Genomic DNA, 25501 nt, shown 5'->3' on the forward strand with positions numbered 1-25501 from the left:
GGGATGAAGAGAGAGGGGGGGACTAAGGGAGAGAGAGGAGGGTGGATACAGAGGATGAAGAGAGGGGGGACTAAGAGAGAGAGGAGGGTGGATACAGAGGGATGAAGAGAGGAGGGGGACTAAGAGAGAGAGGAGGGTGGATACAGAGGGATGAAGAGAGGGGGGGCTAAGGGAGAGAGAGGAGGGTGGATACAGAGGGATGAAGAGAGGGGGGGGACTAAGAGAGAGAGGAGGGTGGATCAGAGGGATGAAGAGAGGAGGGGGACTAAGAGAGAGAGGAGGGTGGATACAGAGGGATGAAGAGAGGAGGGGGGCTACAGAGGGATGAAGAGAGGAGGGGGGGACTAAGAGAGAGAGGAGGGTGGATACAGAGGGGTGAAGAGAGGAGGGGGGGACTAAGAGAGAGAGGAGGGTGGGATACAGAGGGGTAAGAGAGGAGGGGGACTAAGAGAGATAGAGGAGGGTAGATACAGAGGGATGAAGAGAGGAGGGGGACTAAGGGAGAGAGAGGAGGGTGGATACAGAGAGATGAAGAGAGGAGGAGTTGAGGGAGAAAGAGATTATGTGAACATGGGGTAGAACCATAGGGAGTGTGCTGGTCTTGGCACTGTGCAGTTCTGCAGTATTCCCTATTTCATAATCTGATCAAGACTTGGAGCACTGGTTTGGCAAAAAGATCGAGGGACACATTTTGACCTCCCCATCTCAGAGAAGAATTCCCCATTTAAACGGAATATGTTTTATGGTGCGAACTAACGTAACTAGTAATGTAATTGGTTATGTGTTGTTTTTCCTTGACAAGATTATTCATCCATTCTACAGTTGGAAGTGAGCGGATCTATGCCGGTACTGCACTGACGGATATAAAATAGGAGTGAGAATTATTCCTTCATTGACAGAGAGGGTTGTTGTCTGCAAAACTTGATAACGTAGTCTAGCGTGACAGGATATGTTAATTCATCACTTATACAATTAGTGTCACTTCAAAAATATTGTAGAATGATTTCAGTAGGAAACTGTTTAGAATCGTAATTATATCTGTGAAAAACATGTTTAACCTGTTGCATTGAATCCCCCTCATTTGCCTTGTCCTCTGAACAAATATAACGTGATTTCAGTCTCATGGCAAATATGAATGACATGTCCCTTTGTGTGTGTGTGTGTGCATGTGTATCAATGTCTACGTGTGTGTTATCATAGAGAGGGCAACCAAGGGGGATTGGTTATCCTGTTTGTAGTTTCTGGACCTCGTTATGTCAAACCTCCTGGAGAGATCTGTGCCAGGAACAAGCTTTAAGATTCTAGAACCCTGGGGGAGAACAGAACACATGATTTTCCATTCCTTCTTATTGTACTCAATAGGGGGGGGGGGGGGCACGGGGAGATCGGCCAAAATAATACTGAAAATTTGTCTCTGTGGGAATCCCTGATGTCGAAGGACATTGTTGAAAAATAATCTCTCTTCCTACAGTTGTCCGTATGTGTTATATCAGGGATAGAAGGACCGTTGTTGGTGTTATATGAGGATAGAAGGACCGGTGTTGGTGTTATATGGGGATAGAAGGACCGTTTTGGTGTTATATGGGGATAGAAGGACCGTTGTTGGTGTTATATGAGGATAGAAGGACCGGTGTTGGTGTTATATGAGGATAGAAGGACCGGTGTTGGTGTTATATAGGGGATAGAAGGACCGGTGTTGGTGTTATATGAGGATAGAAGGACCGTTGTTGGTGTTATATGAGGATAGAAGGACCGTGTTGGTGTTATATGAGGATAGAAGGACCGGTTGTTGGTGTTATATGAGGATAGAAGGACCGTTGTGGTGTTTATGAGGATAGAAGGACCGGTGTTGGTGTTATATGAGGATAGAAGGACCGGTTGGTGTTATATGAGGATAGAAGGACCGTTGTTGGTGTTATATGAGGATAGAAGGACCGTTGTGGTGTTATATGAGGATGAAGGACCGTTGTTGTGTTATATGAGGTTTGAAGGACTGTTGTTGGTGTTATTTGAGGATTGAAGGACCATTGTTGGTGTTATATAGGGTTGAAGGACCATTGTTGGTGTTATATGAGGGTTGAACGGTGTTATATGAGGTTTGAAGGACAATTGTTGGTGTTATATGAGGTTTGAAGGACCATTGTTGGTGTTATATGAGGGTTGAAGGACCATTGTTTGGTGTTATATGAGGTTTGAAGGACCATTGTGGTGTTATATGAGGGTTGAAGACCATTGTTGGTGTTATATGAGGGTTGAAGGACCATTGTTGGTGTTATATGAGGGTTGAAGGACCATTGTTGGTGTTATATAAGGGTTGAAGGACCATTGTTGGTGTCCTTCCAAAACGCACTTGTAATTAAGTTATGTAAGTTATTTGACCAGGTTGACTGGGGTACTGCTAGATGACTTAGCATGCATCACCCTGAACAGACTAATATATGTAGAAGGGACTTTTATTCATCACATGACACAAGGAACAGTGTATAGTCCTATATACACTGAGTATACCAAAGGTTAGGCACATCTCCCTAATATTGAGTTGGCTCACCCATGTCTTAATAATCACAGGAGGTGCACATTATAATTTTGAAGTTAAAGGATAACAGTGATCCAAAGCCTATTCAAGTTTGTCCACACGGAAGTTCACATTCACAAACATTACCTCGGTTAAGTTAGTGAGGATAAGCAGCAGCCAAACAGCCTTTAGTCAGACACTCTTAGCCAGAGCAAAGTTCAAAGCACAGAACGACTTAGTTGATTCCTTTATTACTTATTCCATAGAATTAGGAATTAGAATACTAGAATGGAAATGAACCTTCTTATGACGGTCCAAAGGTCAGCCATGTTTGTCAGGGAGTTGGTCACCCATGGGTTTGCCAATGCTGTGATAAGATATTGCGTGAAACAATGAATGTGAATAATTTACCTGTGCTGTATGTGTGCTAGACAGTTTTAGAGGAATGTTTTTTTTAAATTCAAGGCTACAGAAATTGCGCCGCCATTTCCTGGTTGCAAAAATTCTAAAAGTTTGCCTAATTTCAGATTATGTGTCAAAACAAGCACGTATATAGTAGAGAATCATTGTACCATCTAAACTCCTGTGAAATATAAACATATTATATTTTCAGCTGTTTGAAGCTGGTGTACAAACCTGTAAGGAAAAGACGCATAAAGGAAATTTAAGAACGGGAAGCATAGAAATAGCACACATAGAACATATCTACTTAGACTTGCTTTCAATGAGAATGACTGAACTATAACTACAATTTCTAAGTGAATTTGGTCGGATCACCCAAATAGTTAGATATTGCAGCTTTAATTAACTGCCAATATGCCAACATTCCATTCAAACAATGCAGTCAATCCACAACCAGACACTGGCTGATATCAGTAGATGATAGGACTTAAACAAGTTGTAAATGCAACAAGTACTGATATTGTATCATATAATAACACTCACAGCTTTCCTGGAAAACAACATCTGAGACATTTATGGCCTGTTTACATACATAAGGCTATTTATCCTGAAAATTGGTATAAAACCCAAATAAACTGTTTTTATAATTATATGACAATATTTTAGGTTGACTATAATTCCATTATAGAATTTCTGATACTGTGCATTACATGCCTTACTTCTATTTTCCTGGTTAAGTAAAAGCAGGAAATGCATCACCTATGCCTCTACTGCCATTCATTCTAATTCGACTGGTTTTGGATTTCTCCCTGACCAAGATGGCTGCCATTTTCCCCCATTATGGAACTGTTAGGGTTTATGACATAGCCCCTCTAGTAATTTAATATGATCTCTATTACTCATTTCTACACAGACTGGCTACTCCTCTCTCTCAGAAGGACTGTGCATGTTTGAGATTGACTACATAGCAGTGGGCTGTGCAATGCACCAGAACTTCACAACTCCTGGAAGGGTGTTTCTGAATGTGTATTTCAGAATGCCATAGCAGTCTTCCAAACTGCAAAGGAGGGTCAAAGACACTGTCTCTCAACATACAGAAGGAGAGATTTCTGCTACCATCTCACCCCTGTCTAATTATTAATGAGAGCTGAAATTTGTGTTTATGTGATGTCCACAGACCCCTAAATCTAGACCGTTTTGCAGTGACACCTTTTTTAAGTTACTGTTCCTGTTCACAAAGAACCACATGTCCATTCATCTCTACAACAAAGGAGGCCATTTTATTTCCACTGGCTGGGACTCTGGTGCAGTCTCTCTCTGTGGAAACAGGAAACTTGTTGGAACTTGATTTGAGTCATATTTCTAACTGTCAATAATGGTGACTGATATCTTTTCTTTAAGTAATTGGAAGCATATTGCAATGTTTGTGGAATGTTAGTGATGAATCTGAAGATGTTTTGTTCAGTTGCGTTCACTTTAAGTGAAATCTTACCCTCCCCCTTGTGTGTACCTCACTCTGCCCCAGTCCAGCCCACGCGGGCCTCTGAAGTCTGGTGGAAAAGTGGAGAGTTGAATGGAAGGATATAAAGAAACAAAAGCTGTACTCTAGTCTTTATGGCAACTGAAAAGGTCAGTCCAGACCAACATAGGCTACTCATTTAAGACGATTTACAGTCTGCAATACTGAGCTGGCACAAGTCACTTTCCTGTGTAGGCCTACAGTGCATTAGCTATAAACTCAAGAGTTCTTCAAAAAAACTTAGCCAGCCAACACATGATAAAACATCTACAGTGCCGTGAAAAAGTATTTGCCCCTTTTCTGATTTTCTCTATTTTTAGATCTTCAACCAAAACCGAATATTAGACACTACCAGCACCATGCTTGAGTATTCCTATGAGGTTCTTACTGTGGAATGCAGTGTTTGGTTTTCGGCAGACATAATGTGACCCATCTCGTCCAAAAAGTTGACTAACGTTTGCCAAAAAGCACCTGGAAGCACCCGGATGACTCTTGGAAGACTCTTGGAAGAATGTTCTATGGACAGATGAGTCTAAAGTATAGCTTTTGGAYGACATGGGTCCCATTATGCCTGCCAAAAACCAAAAGCTGCATTCCACAGTAAGAACCTCATACCAACGGTCAAGCATGGTGGTGGTAATGTGATGGTTTGGGGATGCTTTGCTGCCTCAGGACCTGGATGACTTGCCTTAATAGAAGGCACCATAAATTCTGATCTGTATCAGAGACTTCTACAGGAGAATGTCAGACCATCCGTCTGTGAGCTGAAGCGCAGCTGGATCATGTAGCAAGACAATGACCCAAAACACACAATCAAATATACATGAAAATTGCTTAAAAAGCTTTGGAATGGCCTAGTCAAAGTCCAGACCTAATCCCAATTGAGATGTTGTGGCAGGACTTGAAAAAAGCAGTTCATGCTTGAAAACCCACAAATGTCACTGAGTTAAATCAGTTCTGCATGGAAGAGTGGACCAAAATTGTGAGAGACTGATCAACAACTACAGGAAGCGTTTGGTTGGAGCCACTGCAGCTAAAAGTGGCACAACCAGTTATTGAGTGGAAGGGGGCAATTACTTTTCACACATGGTCAATGGGTGTTGCATAACTTTGTTTATGAAATAAATTAAATAAGTATGTCACTGTTGTGTTATTTGTTCATTCAGGTTCCCTTTATCTAATATTAGGTTTTGGTTGAAGAACACTCCGTATCAAAAAATATGCAAAAGTAGAGACAATCAGAAAGGGAGGAAATACGTTTTCACAGCCCTGTACACAACCTATATATAACACAAATATTTTATTTGAATAATACAGATATGTGTTTACTGCAGGCTGCAGCAAAGATGAGCACACTGGTGTAGTATGTGTTCTCATTATAGCTCATCTTTATTACCATAGATATATTTGACTGCATACGGTATTTATTTACATGTATAGTACTTTGTATTCAGACATTTAAAACACTGATTGGGGTTTGGCATGCCCGAAGCACAGGCATGATGAAGTTATCATTTGGTTACAAAAAGACTGGATGAAGACAAGCATTATTTACAAACAAAGAGAGTGTGTCAAGTCTTTTTATAGAAATAGTGGGCTGCATATTTACTAGCCAATAGAAACACTGAATCAGGCATGACATGCGTGATGAACAGGCGTGTTTAAGTTATCATATGGTTATAAAATACTGGATAATGACTGAAGACATGCATTTCAGTATAATTATTTACAACAAAAAAGTGTGTTAGTCAAGTATTTGGTCTATTGTGCCTAACCAGACTAGAAGACATTGTGACCATTACAACATCATGGCTGACTGACTGCATTCAAACTAAAGGCACTTCCTTGAAAACAGATCTAATGTAGTCTCAGTTCCTGTTTCAAGCTACAAGCAGATGTGTATATACAGTACATGTGCATCTATAAATGGCTCTTGCTATATCTATTCCTTTGGTCATTCTAACCACTGACAAGTTGAATTGCTATGTTAGTCAGATTAATGTAAACTTCATAGTGTAACCGCAAACTGAAACATACATCTTTTATAAAACAGGAAGCATAAATACTGTAATAGAATTATCAACTACTCTAAAAAATAAAATAAAAACAGTTTACTGGCCTGAAAAAAAACGGACAGGTTTTTGAAGCCATTGTGAAAAGTTATAATGAAACATCTTGGCGCAAAACTAATTGGTCAAATAACGTATAAAATATAAAATCCCAATAAAACCAAAGTAAAATAGTAAGCTGCCACAAATAAAACATTGTAACAGGGTGAATTGTAGAACCAATTAAGAACTTTCTATATAAGGACCCAAAATCAAGTTCACAATGAAACCAGCAAACAGCACCAACATTGGAATGCAAACATCAGTAGTCAATAGTTACAGTATATTGGGTGCAAGGTTAAACCAAGTCTCTGTGTTTCAGGGTATGTATGGGTTCAATCAGACGTAGTACTGGTTGTCTCTCAGAGTAGGTGTGGGGCTACTCAATAGTATAAAGTTTAGTTAGTATCTCTGTTTCAATGCAGGGGTATGAGCTGTGGATCAATTACACCCAGTACTGGTTGTCTCTCAGAGTGGGCTCGGGGTGTTGACAGTGCTGGGCCTGTACCATATCAGGAACAGCATCTACTGCCCAGAGCAGCAGACAAGGGTCACGTGGAGCCAGCGTTCCCCTACGCAGCACATTGAGGACCGGAGTACTGGGGCAACTATTAGGGCCCAGCAGCGGAGTCACCACCACTGAGGGGACCGCAATGCTCCTCTCCGGTCTGCCCAGGTAGGGGCTCCCTTCTGGGCCTCCATCTCCGGCTGCAGCCGCCAGCTCCTGGATGAGCCCTCTGGATAAGGCCCTCTTCTCCCTGCGGTGGCGCAGCACCAGGATCAGGACCACCAGGATGACGATGAGCAGCAGGCAGGCCAGGAAGGGCAGGATGAGCAGCAGGGGGTCGGAGGCCGGCCGGGGCAGGGACTCTCCCCGAACTGGGGTGATTCTGTGGGGGCCGTGGATGTTGTGTTTCCCATGGGTGTTTCCAGGGACGGTGGGGATCATGGGGTGACCTCCGCGGGTCTGGTTCCCCCAGTGGTGACGGGCTTTGAACTGCTTCTGTAGGGTCTTGTTGTGGGTCTTGTGGTTTGTGGTGTGAGGGTGGGTAGCAGAGTGGATTGTAGTCCCTCTGCCGCCTGTGGTTCGATTGCGCCCAGGTGACCTGGTCGTGTGGTTCAAACTCTCTTCGTATGGCACGATGGTGAATAAAAACTCTCCTACAGCCGGCTGAACATTATCCGCCCTCAGAAGGAATGAAAAGGAGTCATTGAGCATGGACACATGGATCTCTGTTGTGTTGTGGTCGGCGGTCCCTAATTGGGACAGTAAAGATGTTGATTGATCGGCGATGTTGTTGCTGTGTCTTTGTTGTGCCAGGGTCTCCTGTAAGGCCACCCTGCCCTGCACCACGTCCCGGAAGGTAAACGACTCCACCGAGTGATTGGCGCCGTCCGATAGGTCAAAGGTTACCTTGACCAGCTTGCCGTGTTTGGGCGGGGACAGGATGTGAAAGACAGGGTCGCTGCCGCTGAGTGTGGCAAGGTCTGTGGCGTCCAGATAGACCTTCCTCAGTTTCACGGCAATGCCACTGGGGATCAGGACGCGCTCGCTGAAATGGATGAGCGGTCGGACCGTGACATTGACAGTCTGAGCGGTCATGTTGCTCTCCGGTGTCGAGACTGTGAACTCAAAGCTGTCCGAGGAGGAGGTGAGGTCCGTCATGTGATAGGACAGTCTGCATGAGTGAAGGTCCTCTTGGTTAAACTCACTGACTGGCAGGTCGGACATGAGGAGACTGCCGTGGTGTGGTGGTGTGGTCACTCTATAGTGAATCGTCACACTGTGTCTCCCATTGGTCTCTGCAGCCAGGTGTTCTGTTGTCAATGTAGCGGTTGTCTGACCCTGCACCAGCCTCAATCCTGTGTTGTTCACCATGGAGACGGTTGCTGCGGTGACCTYCAGGTTGAAGAGCTTGTACAGCGGCCGGTGGAACCCGTCAGTCACACTGAAGTAGAACACCCCTGAAGAGGGTTTTCCRTCCTGGACGAAGTGGACTCTGCCATGGTTGATGTCTGCCTGGGAGAAGGCAGACACTGTCTCATTCAGCTGTTCTCCTAGAGACAGGAAGCCATTGTTGGGTTTGCTGATCACCTAAATCAAATMAAATAAAACATCAATGCATTTCACAGACGTGTCTCAACAACTCACAGAAAAAAGTAAGGAGGGAAAACAGAATTACTGTAAAAATGACAACAACAAGTAAGGTGTAAACGATAAGGGGTTGTGAACCCTGTAAAGGTGAAGGACAGTAAAAGATGACATGAAGAAGACCTTGTAATGGATCTCTTCTGGAGGGGTGTCCAGGTCTTCCACCAGGAGGTTCTCAGGGCTGATGACCACCGTGTCCCCCTGCACCAGACTCAGACTGGGGGCCTTGGTCCGGAGCAGGGGCGGCTGGTCATTGACAGGGGTCACTGTGAGGTCAAACGACTCTGTTACTATCAGGCTGGGCTCTGAGGGTCTCTGGGGAGGCTGGCCCTTACGGTTCAGCCAAACCTCAAAGGTGAAGAAGTCCTGGGTCGTCTCGGAGTCGTCGTGCTGGTATGTGATTCCAAACTTATCCAGGATGAACTGGGAGAAGTTGGGTTTGGCGCTGGTCAGGTTGCGTTCTCCCACTGTGATTATGCCGTGCTGGGGTAGAGAGGTGACGTGGTACCAGACCTCATAGGAACGTCGCTGGGGTTCCAACAGCTTGCCCAGCAGGTTAGAGGAATCCAGCTGCATCTTGTCAATCACCACTCTGCCACCTTCAGTCACAACAGCACCTGGTAACAGAGAAGAACAACATACAATCATAAACAAACAGCTTTTATTGAACATTCATCAATATCAGGATTGTCATTGCAAATAAGAATAAATTCAAACGTTTAACTTGAGGTTTTGGACCAGTGATGGTATTCTGCAGGGTAGGTTAGCTGGGCATACTACAGTCAAGAGTCCAGTAGAGCCTTCGTCTGTCTGTCTAACAGCAACACAGACTAACTGACTCACCAGTGTTAGCAGTGAGGATGGTGTTGCGCTCTGCAGGAGCATGCTCATAGGAGATATGGATGCTGAAGACTTGAGGTTGCAGAGAGACAGGGGACGAAGWCACTGTGAAAGTGAAGGAGTCTGTAGTCATCCATCCCAACGATTCAGGATGGGTTTGGTCATAACTAATCAAACCCTCATTCACCTAAAATAACAAGACAACAGAGAAACGAGAAAGATAGGAATATTTTAACTTCAAAATCCAAGTTATTGTTGCAAAGACACTCTTAAAATGTGTCTTGTAAAGAAAACATAACTGTGCCAAACATAAATAAAACTGTGTCTCTATTGACTTTACCGTAAGAAGTGATATTGCATTACCATGTCTTGTGTGAAGGAGGAGATCTCTGCAGTAGAGTTGTCTGTCTGTTTTCTGAGCAGTCTCCCCAGCTTTGGAGGACTGGTAACATTGTAAAGGATGGAGTGGTTCCCTCCCATGTCACCGTTGTCGTTGGTAACCACCAGAAGGTTATTCTGAGAGATGGTATTCACAGAGCCTGCAGAGAAAAAACAGGATCGTGTTTAGTAGGGATAAAACGACATGAGTGACATGTTGTACAAACGTCTTGTCTGTTGTCTGTTGTAATAAAATATTGACATGTTGTAGACTACAAACTTCTGTTGTAACTACAAGTTGTAACTATGAAAGACATGATCGGCAGGTTGTACAAACTTCATTGTCTGTTGTAACTACAAGGACATTGCAGTATTACAAACATAACCAGGACAGAGACAGGCAGTCTAAGTAGCTATTTCATGTTTTTTTCCGGTGGGTGTTACATGCAGCTCTCTAGACAACATTATCTTGGAAGATACCGTACTGGTAGCATGGTCTCAAGGGCGATTGAATCACCTTTCTGTATAATGTAAGACTATGCCACCTCCGTTATCCTATGATCTTGATAAACCAGGCCTCTGGCCAGGAGGCATAATGGCTGGTAAGTTAAGTATGATTAAGTTACTTAGCAACCTACCACATAACCAGTTGGTAAAAGCTGGCAGCTGGCACCATGATCATCTGATTCAGTACAGGCTGGCAGCTGGCACCATGACCATCTGATTCAGTACAGGCTGGCAGCTGGCACCATGATCATCTGATTCAGTACAGGCTGAGAATGACTTTATACTGCAGCAGAAAGACTAGGGGTTTACTAGCCAGTTCCAGATCTGTTTGTGCTGCCTTGACAACTCCTATGGTCATTCTCATGCGAAACACCAAAAGGGTTGGTAAGACAGCACAGACAGATCTGGGACCAGGCTAGACAATGAGGCTAATGCAGGTGGCGGCGGCGGCGGCGGTGGTGGTGGTTATAGGTTTTATATATTCACTTTGTGAACTGTACCAAGATTTTCCTCTTTAGGACAATACACTTTATTCTTATTATGGTGTAGGGGGGGGGGCTATAGTTATATTTCCTGTTACGTTACCTGGGAACAGCATAACTGGTTAATGTTCTATATATCTAGTTACTGTTAACTGGGAACACTGTGAGGGCTTAGTTCAAAGTCTATATACACTGAGTATACCAAACATTAGGAACACCTTCCTAATATTGAGTGGCATCCCCTCCCCCCTTTTGCCCTCAGCCTCAATTCGTCAGAGCGTAGACTCTACAAGGTGTCGAAAGCGTTGCACAGGAATGCTGGCCCATGTTGACTCTAATGCTTCCCACAGTTGTGTCAAGTTGGCTGGATGTTCTTTGGATGGTGGACCATTTTTTATGCACATAGGAAACTTTTGAGTGTGAAAAACCCAGCAGTGTTGCTGATTTGGACCGGTGTTCTTAATGTTTTGTATACTCAGTGTATCTAGTTACTGTTACCTGGGAACACTGTGAGGGCGTGGTTCCGCTCCAGGCTGAGGACCAGGGAGCGTGCCGTGGTGCTGAAGATCTGTCGGGGGGCAAAGTTCACCCCATCATTGACCTGGAAGTGGAAACCTCCCGACAAGGCACCTGCAAGGAACAAAAGTCTGTCTTAATGCTTCTGGTCGTTGGATATACTACTGTACATATGTCTGTGGTTATAACCCTTATAATCCCCCAGAACTGGGATATGACTTGTATGTCTAACTTGCATGTCGTATATTGTCCACTTTGTTGGCATTTTGTTGGCACCCTTCAGTGCTACTAACCTACTATTCTGTAAGAGCAGCTACCTCCTATTGATATCTACTATCCAGTATTCATAGTCTCACCACTGTGGACAAACACCAGCTGTCCGTGGAGGGTGTGTGTCTGGGTGAAGTTGAGGATGTGTCTGGAGGGGGCGCTCTTCAGGGCCAGGTGACCGTTACTAGGCGGGGTCACGATGAACTCTAGGTCCTCCGGTGGAGAGTCACTGTCCTCAGCACTCAGGTCATCTACACTGATCTCTGTGACTGAGTTCACCCACACCTGTAAAGGGGACATGTAGAGAAGAGGACAGTTACAGGTAGAGAAGACGACAAGCAAAACAAGCAGAAAGAAACAGATTGAGAAATGAAAAGATTTCTGTCAAACATGGAAATTCTATGAATATTCTACCATCGTATTGTACCGCAACCTACAGCAGTGGTTCCCAACCTTTATTGGTTACTGTACCACCAAGGTCATACCAAGGATATTTTTGCTATTTGATTTTGAATTTTAAGACCCCTTGAAGAATAAAAATAATAATAATAATTTGATGAAAAATTTGTACCCCAAAAATCTAAAGGATGTTTGTTCTGAAATGTCTGTCTTATATCTGAGATATAAGAAAGATCAGGAAACATTTGTATATATTTCTTTTTTTACATGTATTTAACCCCTTATTTTTGGCACTAAACAGTCTCCATATATACAGTACCAGTCAAAARTTTGGACACACCTACGTACTCATTCAAGGGTTTTTCTTTTTTTTACTATTTTCTACATTGTAGAATAATAGTGAGACATCAAAACTATGAAATAACACATATGGAATCATGTAGTAACCAAAAAAGTGTTCAACAAATCTAAATATATTTGAGATTTGAGATTCTTCAAAGTAGCCACCCTTTGCCTTGATGACAGCTTTGAACACTCTTGGCATTTTCTCAACCAGCTTCATGAGGTAGTCACCTGGAATGCATTTATATTAACAGGTGTGCCTTGTTAAAAGTTAATTTGTGGAATTTCTTTCCTTCTTAATGCGTTTAAGCCAATCAGTTGTGTCGTGACAAAGTAGGGGTGGTATACAGAAGATAGCCCTATTTGGTAAAAGACCAAGTCCATATTCTGACAAGAACAGCTCAAATAAGCAAAGAGAAATGACAGTCCATCATTACTTTAAGACATGAAGGTAAGTCAGTCTGGAAAATTTCAATAACTTTGAAAGTTTCTCAAGTGCAGTCACAAAAACCATCAAGAAAGGAAGACCCAGAGTTACCTCTGCTGCAGAGGATAAGTTCATTAGAGTTACCAGCCTCAGAAATTGCAGCCCAAATAAATGTTTTACAGAGTTTAAGTACCGGACACATCTCAACATCAACTGTTCAGAGGAGACAACGTGAATCAGGCCTTCATGGTCGAATTGCTGCAAAGAAACCACTACTAAAGGACACCAATAAGAAGAAGAGCCTTGCATGGGCCAAGAAACACGAGCAATGGGCATTTGACTGGTGGAAATCTGTCCTTTGGTCTGATGAGTCCAAATTGGAGATTTTAGGTTCCAACTGCTGTGTCTTTGTGAGACGCAGAGTAGGTGAACGGATGATCTCCGCATGTGTGGTTCCCACCGTGAAGCATGGAGGAGGATGTGTGATGGTGTGGGGGTCCTTTGCTGGTGACATTGTCTGTGATTTATTTAGAATTCAAGGCACACTTAACCAGCATGGCTTCCACAGCATTCTGCAGTGATACGCCATCCCATCTGGTTTATGCTTAGTGTGACTATCATTTGTTTTTCAACAGGACAATGACCCAACACACCTCCAGGCTGTGTAAGGGCTATTTGACCAAGAAGGAGAGTGATGGAGAGCTGCATCAGATGACCTGGCCTCCACAATCACCTAACCTCAACCCAATTGAGATGAGTTAGACCGCAGAGTGAAGGAAAAGCAGCCAACAAGTCCTCAGCATATGTGGGAACTCCTTCAAGACTGTTGGAAAAGCATTCCTCATGAAGCTGGTTGAGAGAATGCCAAGAGTGTGCAAAGCTGTCATCAAGGCAAAGGGTGGCTACTTTGAAGAACCTCAAATATAAAATATATTTTGATTTGTTTAACACCTTTTTGGTTACTACATGATTCCATATGTGTTAATTATAAATTATTCTACAATGTAGAAAATAGTAAAAATAAAGAAAAACCCTTGAATGAGTAGGTGTGTCCAAACTTTTGACTGGTACTGTACTTCCATAAATCTTTTCGACTGGTACCGGGGACCTTCAGACAAGTCTTGTGACGCCTGTACACATAATAGAGCAAAACATGTACGTGTTCGTGAGAGTCTCACCTTTCCACAGACGGGTCATATTTGTGTGTAGCCCCAACTGTTCGGAAGCTACCGACAGAAGTTGGCAGTCGGCTGTACCGACTTCAGACGAGTCCCAAGACGCTTGTGTGGGTCGTAGAGCAAAACATGATAGTTTCTAGGCCAAACCGTTCGGACGCTACAGACGATTTTGTGAGATGACCGATTTTCTGGATGTGTCATGGTCTGATAAACACCGCTCTAGCTCTCTCACCTTTCACTGCAGATGCGGAAGTGGATCTAATGCAAAAAAAACATACATCTCTAGCATAAATTGACAGATTTTTATGGGGATTTTTATATTACGCTATTTAGATTTCCACGAGGACATCGACCTTAGGGGGTTTAAGTACCCCCTCATGTGCATTATAGCAGTAGGCCTATGGTCTCATGAGTCTTCTCAAGTACCCCCTGTGGATAGGCCAAGTACCCCTAATTGGGAACCACTGACCTACAGTATGTCATGACGGTTGGTTGGTGTCTGATCCCACCACTGAGAGTGATGTCCTGGTGGACAGATTAAGGTACTTCAAAAACACCAGAAGAGGAAATCCGTGCACTCTTGACTGAATGTTCAAAATACCAGATTCTTAACTTGTAACCAAAAAAATGTATTGTCTTGGAACAATGCTACACTCTTATATTTGAAGTCACAAGGGTGTAAATGTTACAATGTGGCTCATACACTTGAACAACAAAATAACTCAATTGGACTCAAATCCAGCAACAACAGAAACATCTCAAGGGCAAGAGGGACAGCTGATAGTATGTCAGGAATTCCAACTATTTGATAAGTTGGGGCAAACTCTCAACTCTAAGCCTTTGCTAAATTATTTTTCATGACAGAGGTTCAAATGTAAAGGAAGTTGCCAAACAACCAGTGACACAGTTTCCTGACCACTCCCAAAATAGAGCCAATTACATAATTTTCTTATAAACCCTGTTCGTCGAAATCATGATGCTAAAACACACTGACTTAATTTAGGAGGAGCATACTAGCATAGGTCAATCCCAAATTCCTCACACTTTTTTTGCCAGTTTCTCAAGTTCCTTCCATCTCTGTTATTTCACATATCTGTTACTACAGTATTATTGTGTTATATACACACAAAAACTCACCCTTAGAATCCTGTTGGCTGTGATGACTGGGGCCTCATCGTTGACAGGCGTGACATGGACGAACACCATGCAGGGCTGGCTGTGCTTTCTGGTGTCTGTGTCGTTGGCGATAATGGTGAAGTTATCTGACAGTGTATCACTTCCATCGTGGACATAATAAATATGCCCTGAATCCACCTGAAATCACAGAAATGACCCAGAGGTTAGGAAATCTATCTGTCCAGTATAATTCCATCTGCCCAGTATAGACACTCTTTTTAAAATCCTACTGGTAGAAGATGTTCCACCTGAAGAAGATAAAAACATAGATGACCTTGGACCTTTTACTAACCTGTTTGCGTGTGAAGAAAGGAATAGAGAGTCCAGGAATGCGTGCATGTTCAATATGACCATGGCTTGGCGGCTCAGATACATGGTAGAAGAAGTCAACCTGAGAGAAGTGTCTGTTGGTGACCTGTAGGACCTCCTTGGTCAGGGCCGTGGATGACCCTTCTTCCAAGGTCACGTTGAAGACATTGAGAGGGATGTGGATTGGGATGATGTCCACGGAGACCCTGATAGAATAGAATAGAATGAGATGCTTATTGTCCATTTGGTTAGAACGGAAACTAATCTGCCGTTTACCCCAACACACACACACACACACACACACACACACATCGAGGCACAGTGTCAGCCGCGGTGCATGGTGCCTGGATGGAGAGTAATTCACATTTTTGGCTTGAACCTCCCCGCTTCTGGTCTGCCTGACATCTACCTACCTGATGTCATGAACCTCTGGTCAGCCTGTCATCTACCTTCCTGGTGTCATGAACTTCTGGTCAGCCTATCATCTACTTACCTGATGTCATGGACCACTGTGATGCCGTTGGAGGCGTCCAGAAGGAAGGAGTCGTGGGTCTGGTCTGAATCCACCTGGAGGTACTGGATGTGTCCCATGTTGACATCCTCCTGGGAGAAGGAGTGGATGGTCTCCTCTCTGCTACCCTGGTAGGGATTGTCCTCTCCCTGGGTGGACCTACGGAGGAACCCGTGGGATGGAGCCGTCTTCACCTTGTACACTATCTCAGAGGGGAGGCTGTCCTTATGGGTCACCTGAAAACAGAGATGAGATGTAAGATGTGACATGACATCAAATTAGACTATTTGGTGGTATTTGAGAAGTATGGTGTTTTACAAGACAAAAAAGTAACGTATAAATGTGTCTATGTTTGTAAATTCATTCTYGTATTATTCCTAAGGATAACACTTGTGTAACACCCCAGTTAAGGTAATGGGATCTGTTCTTGTGTCCCTTATAACTAAAACTTGTGATGATAGCCCATGGTTCTTAACAGAAAAACTGCTTGTGATAGGGAACTTCAATGTAGTATCTCACCTCCAGGTCTCCTCTGTTGATCTTGACAGACTTGCCCTCCTCCACCACTACAATGTGGTTGTAGAGTACAGTGGGGGGCTGCTGGTGGCTCTCCAGGTACACTCTCACCCCAACGCTGGCGTCCAGACGCACCTCTTTAACGCTCACCGTGAAGTTGAAGGAGTCAGCCAGGTTCATGCTGTCATCATGGCGATACTGCACGCTGCCCATCTTCAGATCATGCTGAGTGAAACGATCCACCTTCAAATTGAATTGAATCAATTGAAATGAATTATACTAAACCGGTCTGCCTTTGAATTGAATTGAACTTTTATTGATGCCCTAGGTCAAATTAAACGAACAACATCACAACACACAACATGCACATTACAAACAATACAACGCTGGTGCAATTTCAATTATTTTACCTTAACGTTGTTGTGGAACAGATGCCCGTGTCTCGGCGGGAGGAAGACCTGGTAGACCACCTCCTCATCGTCTCGGACATCCAGGTTTGTAAACACACTGAAGTTGGCCGAACCCAAGATGGCCACATGGCCTTTCTGGACCAGCAGGCCTGTGTTGTTCTCCACCTGGATGTAGGGGTCCTGGGCGATGACCTCCAACAGTGTGGATGTGTAGTGTTTCCCATCTGACACGAATAGGACGAAGCGTCCAAAGCTGACCTATGGAGTGAAATCTTTAATATTCGTAAGTGTAACAAAGCAATAATTAAAACGGTGTGTGTGTATGTGTGTGTATTTTATGTGTAATAAAAGTTACTGATTTCACACCATACTGACCCCCCTGTGGATGAACAGCACCCTCCTCTGCTGCAGGTCCTCCTGGCTGAACTGGTACAGCTTGTGGCCTGTGTCGTTTACTAGGACCAGGTCGCCCATGGGGATTCCCCGTCTAGTGTAGACCAGCTGACTGTCATCAAAGTCTGAGTCAGCGTCGTGGTAGCGCAGGTCGTCTAACGTCAGCAGCCTCTGCCTGCCCCTGGCCACGTGGAAAACTTTGTCAACAACGCGGACCGGTTTCTCGTCATTGACAAGGGAAATCGAGATGTTGAAGATGTCGTCAATGGTGTGAGTGTTTTCTTTTTTGGAGTGTGTTCGTTTGTGATTGTGTGCTTTGGTGTGTTTGGCGACGGTGGTGTGGAACGTGAACGCGTCTTCCGTGGTTTCACTGCCGTCGTGCACGTACATGATGCGGTCCTCTACGATGTCCTGATTGGTGAAAGCCGTGATGTTATCGTTAATAGACGTAGAATTAGAGAGATTGATCCGCTTTAACTTGCCATGTTTAGGACTGCTGGTGAGTGTATAAAGGGCTGCTTTAACCCCAACTGTTTCAGCAAACAGCAAATCCTTGGTGATTACCTTGCTTTCTCCTTCCAGGATGGACAGTCCTTTGTTTGTTTGGATCAGGCTATGAACATCTGCCTTGATGTTGATTCTGAAGTCGTAACCCCCTGAATGTGCGTGTTTGGAGACCACCTGGAAACGAAACGAGTCCCTTGTGTCCTCATGAGGCCTACCTGTAACCTCATATTTCACCATGTGGTCAGATATATTCTTCTGGCTAAATGTTGAGTTTTTCATTAAGACTTTGTCTTTGAACACGAGCTGTCCTTTCTTTGGCAGGGATAGCATTCTGAAGTGAAGTTCACTGTCATGGAGCTTCATGCCCTTGGAGACAACACGGAGCTCCTCGTTGCTAAGGACTTTCCTCATACCGCTGACCTCCATCTTACTCCTGGTGACCTTGAAGTGGATCCACCGCACCGTGATGTGGAAAACCAGTTCATCAGTCACTGCTGAGCCCACACTGACCCTGCATTTGAACTGATCTGTGATATTGCCTGTCCTGATCTCCCGGAAGGTGTTGAGGTACCTGAATAGAATCGAAAATAAAATATTTATTGTCCATTAAATTATTTTATAAAATGTAAATATTTCCTTCAACTCGTGGTGTTAAAACAATGGACAATTGCACACAAACAAAGATCAAACAACACAGCTAGGTACCTGATGCGCTCTTTCTCCAGAAGCTTCTGTGAGAAGACAAAGGTGGGCTTCCACTCTCCGCTGGAGTGCAGCCGCTGCAGCTCGCCATATCGCGGTGCCTCCACCACGTCATAGCGGATGTCAAAGCCCTGCTTCACAATGTTTACCTGCATGGCTAGGTGCTGGCTGCTGATGACAGCAGCCCCACCCTGGTCCACCTCCACCCCTGTGTTGTTGGCCACCTTGTGCTCAAGCTGGACAGCCATGATCCTTAGTACTACTGTGTTGCTCACCTTGTCCCCATCACTGACCCTCACAGCCATCCGGGAGTTCTTCACCAGCCCTCCCGTGTGCACATAGCTGACCTTTCCCTCCTCCAGGTCGGGTTGGGAGAAGGTGGTGATGGCCGTCCCTGGGTGGTCCTGGTTCTCCAGTAAGCCTGCTTCAGCATTATGGTTCCCCAGTACGGTGAACACTAGGTCCGAGGAGTTGCTGTCCAGGTCGGTGGCTCTGAGAACATCCGTGTTAAGGTGGCGTTTGGAGTTCTCCAGGAGGATGAAGAGACTTCCCTCAGGGAGGCTGAGCTCGGGAGGGTCATTGACAGGAGTGACGCTGATGTTGAAGCGGTGTAGTTTGTTTCCCTTGAGGTAAAAGGGGATCTCCTTCTTGCTGTTGGTAAAGACAGAGAACATGAAGAAGTCTTGAGGGTCTTCTGAGCCTCCATGGACGTAGATCACTCTACCGTGCCACAGGTCCAGCATGCTGAAGGTCCAATCCTCGTCTTGGTCTGAATGATCCACATCAAGCCTCAGCTGGCCATGCACAGGCTGCTCTTCAATACGGAACATAATCTGAGACTGACGGATTCCAAGCTTCCGGAACTCTAGGTTCACCTTGATGTGCTTAGATTCTAACAGAGCCCTCCCACCTTCTGGAACCACTAAGTCTTTCAGAACCAGAAAGTTCTGACCCGGCTTYTTCCTGTTCCTGTCTGATCCATGATGGTGGACTAGTGGCAAGGTGACAGAGAGGACAGCCGTGGGGCTCACGGTGGTGATTGCTTCTGGAAGCTTCTCTAATTCACAGCCGACAGATATGTCTTTGGTGACTACAGCGTGGGGAAGCCCCATCCTCTGCGCATTGACCCGGATGTCTCTCAGACAGCCTTTGAAGGATCCTCCACCGGCCAGCCGCTTCCCATTGAAAGACAGCAGGCCGGCCTTCCTGGCTTCTAAACGTGATCTGTCATCCACACCACCCATGTAGAGAGGGCCTCGGAGCTGCAGGGACTTGGAATGAGCCCCTAGGCTGTGATTGACTATCTCCTCACCTAGAAAGATACAATTCATTGGTATCACTTTATTTGAATAGTCTCAAATATATGCTTTTTAGATGTTCAGTAGATGTTCAACAAACTGTCAACAACATTCCAACTACAGTACTGTAACTATTCAGTAACCCTAACCCTAGCCCTAATTTGACAACTCAAAAGATAAAATTCCAGTCACACAAGTGGATACAGTGAATTTAAAATCAACAATGACAACACAAAATAAAGGTTTACTACTTGTTTCCATCGTGGTCCGTACAGGTCGTCCTTACCTACAGTCAGCTGCAGGCTGTGAGGAAGCAAGTGTAGTTTCACCCGGTGCCATTTCTGGTTGTTGACGTACGTGAGGGAGTGCAGCTCCGTCCTAGTCCCGCCGTTACCAACGACAACCACCAAAGTCCCCTCTTGGATCTCCATGRCGATAAAGTCACTCTGGTGGGCAGAGCTGTACAGGACGATCCCCTCTTCGGAGGAGGTGTGTACCTCACACTCCAACACCCCCTCCTGAGGGACGTCCCACGGGGGCAGGGACATGTACGCCCTGGAACTGAAGAAGCTGATGGGGTCATCTTCGCCTGCAGAAAACTGAGAACTGCAGCCCAGAGACACCTCATGGACACTCTTATATCCCGAGTAGGGCCGCAGGCTGGACAGCAAGTTGTGCTGGTTGAAGAGCACCTCGTCCACACAGCCGCGGAAGCCTAGGAGGAGGAGGAAGAGGAGGAGGAGCAGGAGGAAGAGAAGAATACTTTATAGTCATTGATTATAACTTAAATCTAATATTTTTCTTCTAACCCAACCTGTGGCATCGTCACTATGGAGGTAGGGTTTGTCCAGGCCAACCGTCCCACCAACGAACAACCCATCGTGGACACTGAGGTCCAGGTCTGGCCCGGGGATCCTGACGCTGGTGTGAGAGTGGCGGTCCACCGTCAGAGTGACGTTGTGCTGGTCGTGTTGGAGCTCCACAGAGTGCCAGGCCAAGTCGTTCAGATGAACCCCCTTCTCAGAGCGGAGGGTACGCTCACCTGATCCCAAATCCAACTGAACCTGAGAGAAAGAAAGAATGATAAAGGAGAGATGAAGGAGAGATGGAGGGATATAGGAGAGATGAAGGAGGGGTTAATGAGAGATGAAGGACGGATAAAGGAGAGATAAAGGAGAGATGAAKGAGAGATGAAGGAGGGATAAAGGAGAGATAAAGGAGAGATGGAGGAGAGATGAAGGAGGGATAAAGGAGAGATAMAGGAGAGATGGAGGAGAGATGAAGGAGGGATAAAGGCGAGACGAAGGAGGGATATAGGAGAGATGAAGGAGAGATGAAGGAGGGATAAAGGAGAGATGAAGGAGGGATAAAGGAGAGATAAAGGAGAGATGGAGGAGAGATGAAGGAGGGATAAAGGCGAGATGAAGGAGGGACAAAGGGGAGATGAAGGTATCAATAAATGTTTTTCAATTGAAAAATTAACAAAAGACTAATTGGTGGTTATTTTGTAAGATAACATTACAGATTTGTTACAAAAATCATCAAACAACAGAAGGGTTCAGGACAGTAGCACATCAAGGTTGTTCTCCTCAGCATATTTCTGTCTGACATAAGCATAAGTAGAGGTCATTCACAAGCAGAATGCCAGGTTGAATCCATTCCACCACATTTATTTCCACTCATCAACTATAACCTTCCATGCTGCAGCAGATACTAACATTTAACCGACTGTGGTCTCTTCCAGAAAGATTCATGAATGAACTTGTCAGGGACTGTGGTAAATCCTTAAACTCACGGTGGTCTTTTTTTCTATGAAAGCAATAAGAACATAGCCTTCCTCTGGGTTTAACCTTTGGCCATTCTGAGGATAATAACTGCCTATATACACTACATGGCCAGAAGTATGTGGACACCTGCTCGTCAAACATTTAATCCCAAAATCATGGGCATTAATATGGAGTTGGTCCCCCCTTTGCTGCTATAAAAGCTTCCACTCTTCTGGGAAGACTTTCCACTAGATGTTGGAACATTGCTGCGGTCACTTGCTTCCATTCAGCCACAAGAGCATTAGTGAGGTCAGGCACTGATGTTGTGCCTGGCTTGCAGTCGGCACTCCAATTCATCCCAAAGGTGTCTGATGGTGTTGAGGTCAGGGCGCTGTGCAGGCCAGTCAAGTTATTCCACACTGATCCCTTCACTGGAACTAAGGGGCCTAGCCCAAACCATCAAAAACAGCCCCAGACCCTTATTCCTCCTCCACCAAACTTTACAGTTGGCACTATGCATTCGGGCAGGTAGTGTTTTCCAAACCCAGATTCGTCTGTCGGACTGCCAGATGGTGAAGCATGATTCACTCTAGATAACACGTTTCCACTGCTCCAGAGTCCAATGGCGACGAGCTTTAAACCACTCCAGCCGACGCTTGGCATTACACATGATGATTTTATAAATGGAAACCCATTTCATGAAGCTCCCAACGAACAGTTCTTATGCTGACGTTGCTTCCAGAGGCAATTTGGAACTCGGTAGTGATTGTTGCAACCGATGACAGACGATTTTAAGCGCGGTGCGCTTCAGCACTCGGTGGTCCTGTCCTGTGAGCTTGTGTGGCCTACCACTTCGTGGRCGAGCCGTTGTTGCTCCTAGACGCTTTCACTTCACAATAACAGCACTTACAGTTGACTGGGGCAGCTCTAGCAGGTCAGAAATRCTATGACGGTGCCACGTTGAAAGTTACTGAGGTCTTCAGTAAGGCAATTCTATTTCCAATGTTTGTCTATGAAGATTGCATGACTTGGTGCTCGGTTTTATACACCTGTCAACAACGGGTGTGGCTGAAATAGCCATTTGAAGGGGTGTCCACAATCTGTAATCTAGAGAAATGACTGCCGTGGCTTGTCTGTGCTCCAAAGTAGAAGTGCTAAGAGCAGTACTGAGTTATATGTAATCACAGTGGTCAGAACTGATGTTGTCGGAGTCATCTCTACAGTGACAGTATTTTWAAAATATTTTTGGGGGTATTTTACCCCAACGGGCTCGGGAGAGGCGAAGGTGAAGTCATGCGTCCTCCGAAACATGACCTGCCTAACCGCACTCCTTAACACTCTTAGAAATCAGCGTTCCAAAAGGGTTCTTCAGCTGTCCCCTTTTAGGTTCCAGATAAAACCCTTTTGGGGAAAGGGATACCTAGTCATTTACACAACTGAATGCATTCAACCGAAATGTGTCTTCCACGTTTAACCCAACCCCTCTGAATCAGAGATTTACGGGGGTTGCCTTAATCGAAGTCATCGGCGCATGGGGAGCAGTTGTTGTTGGGGGTTAACTGCCTTGCTCAAGGGCAGAACGGCAGACGTTCCCGCTATGCTACCTGTAGAACTCTCTCTGGAAAGGGTTCTACACAGAACCCAAAAGGTTTCTACCAGGAACCTTTCAGGTTCTAGAWAGCACTTTTATTCGAAGAGTGTAGTGTGTAGGGTGAGCATTTTTTTTATTTAACTTTCATTTAACTAGGCAAGTCAGTTAAGAACAAATTCTTATTTACAATGACGGCCTACAGCGGCCAAACCAGGACAACGCTGGGCCAATTGTGCGCCRCTCTATGGGATTCCCATTCACAGCCGGTTGTGATACAGCCTGGATTCAAACCAGGGTGTCTGCAGTGATGCCTCTAGCACTGAGATGCTGTGCCTTAGACCGCTGCGCCACTCGGGAGCATTGCTTTGAGCCTATGAAGTAATATGCAAGTCTGAGCTACGGCATGTCTGTAAGACGTGTTTTCACCTGCAATCTCTGAGCTACGGCATGTCTGTTTATCTGTAAGGTGTGTTCTCACCTGCAGGCGACCAGAGTGCAGCTCTAGCAGGAGGAAGTCTGTCTCCCCGGCAGCCATGAAAAGTAGTCCACTGTGACTTGAGGTGCGGAAGCGCACATGGAGCGCCGTTCGGCTGGATAACTCCACAGTCCTCAGCTGGACATATCCATCCCCGTAGAATGAGGCTGTGTAGAAACAGCAGATTGAAAAATCATTCTATATGATGTCATCAGATTTAGGAATAATAAGATTTGGTTCGGCTAGACGCTAATCCTGTCACGGCCTGTTGCTGTTTTCTGCAGGGTTTATTTCCATACACTGAAGATAAATTGTGTATGAGCAGTTCTGTATCATAGTTGGTTGCACCCCACCCATTCTATTCTAGTAGTGCCAAAGGGCAGCCTATTTTTCATGCTGCAAAACAACGCATTAGGCCTCATCTTCCTCGCTACTTTTCTTTTTAGAGAACCCAACAACAAGTAGTGTAGATATTCAGCATTTGTTAACTTGCATAAAACACTATAGTAACTTTGTCCCTGTTGGTTTTTCCCTTTCTTAAAGCACATGTGAATGCTAACAACARTCATTTAGCCTATTGAGGCAGCAAAATTAGGTCTTCTTTGGCAGCATCCCATTTAACTTATTGATTTCCCTGCTACAGGGACTAAGTGCCCGCTATTATTGCAAAGTGTCTGTGACCTTTACTCCCTGTATCTGAATTCAATTCATGTAAACTCTCATGCCCTGAGCATTGTTCTAACTGGAAAACTAGGCAGATTGTGAGATTGTGCTGGACATCATTCAGATTCAGAATATCTGGAGCAGTGGCCCAATTGATGGAAGAACCAAAATACCCATGTTGTCTACTACGTCAGGACTGCTGATCTTTCAGTAGTTAGTTGCGTCATTGGCAGAATCACAGTTGACATCTCACAAAGCAACCCATTATCATTGAATAGACTAGGCCTATTTGGGGAAACACTATATCGGATAGTTCCAACTCACTTACACTATAAACCTAAATCTGGTCAGCCATGGAAAAAGCATCAGATGGTAGAACCATAGCGATACAATGTAATATTATATTTAATTATGTGGTTATAAGAATGTAATAAAACTGTAATGCTAGTTTATATATATATTCGCAAATAGCTATAGAAAAATACATACTTGCAGGAGACTTCTGCTCCAAATACATAATAGCAGCCTATGTTATCGTGTCACTGGCAGTGTCCTCTTACGAGGTCTTATCGCGTTTATAGATCCTTAACTAATTGGATTAATATTAATCTGCCTGCTATAACACTGCATCACTTTGAATTATAAATCTGCCACCTTCTTCTGTTCTTATAACGACAACATAACAATAATGCTTCATGCAATGTAWTATTATAATCGAACAAATAAATGTGATTTTATCTAAACGTCAAAATCCCTGAATGCAATTCAATCTGCCAATAAAAGAAAATCACATATACAGTAGACTAGTTGGCCTAGATTGCACAATACAAATGAGTCAACAGTTAAATAGATAGATGCAAATTATATTATCATACCATAATGTATCATTCTCATGAAAAATTCAAGAGGAAGTTTTCATATGGACAAAGAATTACACAGGTTTTCTGTACTTTACCTCCCAACACTTGTCCGCTGGAGAGAAACATAAGAAGAAGCTTGATGAGAATGTTATCGTTTAATAACATTAGGAAGGTCTCCATAGTTTACTCTTTCATTACTTTCCGTTAAGAGAGAAATCTGGGACCTTTTTAAATGCCATTGTTTTTACTGGCGGTACTACCATTCACCACCCTCATTCCCAACTTTGAG

The 25501-nt window shown here is 44.5% G+C and overlaps 1 protein-coding gene and 1 long non-coding RNA gene across 2 annotated transcripts; one reads left to right on the plus strand and one right to left on the minus strand.

Moving 5' to 3' along the window:
* The first annotated feature begins 1834 nt into the window (after nt 1-1834).
* LOC139029483 (uncharacterized) lies at nt 1835-6543 on the plus strand. The gene is made up of 2 exons (XR_011481803.1): nt 1835-2045; nt 2097-6543. It is a non-coding gene; the product is annotated as an uncharacterized lncRNA (long non-coding RNA).
* Nucleotides 5800-25501, minus strand: LOC111981001 (chondroitin sulfate proteoglycan 4). Its single transcript, XM_024012109.1, has 17 exons — nt 25308-25501; nt 23693-23856; nt 20672-20921; nt 20144-20572; nt 18563-19871; nt 17333-18428; nt 16958-17215; nt 16551-16790; nt 16014-16267; nt 15504-15726; nt 15173-15349; nt 11776-11974; nt 11402-11533; nt 9900-10075; nt 9540-9723; nt 8820-9313; nt 5800-8639 (listed from the first exon to the last, which is right to left on the minus strand). The coding sequence occupies exons 1-17, from the start codon at nt 25390-25392 to the stop codon at nt 6990-6992; spliced, it is 7320 nt and encodes a 2439-aa protein (XP_023867877.1). The 5' UTR covers nt 25393-25501; the 3' UTR covers nt 5800-6989.

The sequence above is a fragment of the Salvelinus sp. IW2-2015 genome, linkage group LG20, assembly GCF_002910315.2.
Source record: "Salvelinus sp. IW2-2015 linkage group LG20, ASM291031v2, whole genome shotgun sequence".
Classification (NCBI taxonomy): Eukaryota; Metazoa; Chordata; class Actinopteri; order Salmoniformes; family Salmonidae; genus Salvelinus; species Salvelinus sp. IW2-2015.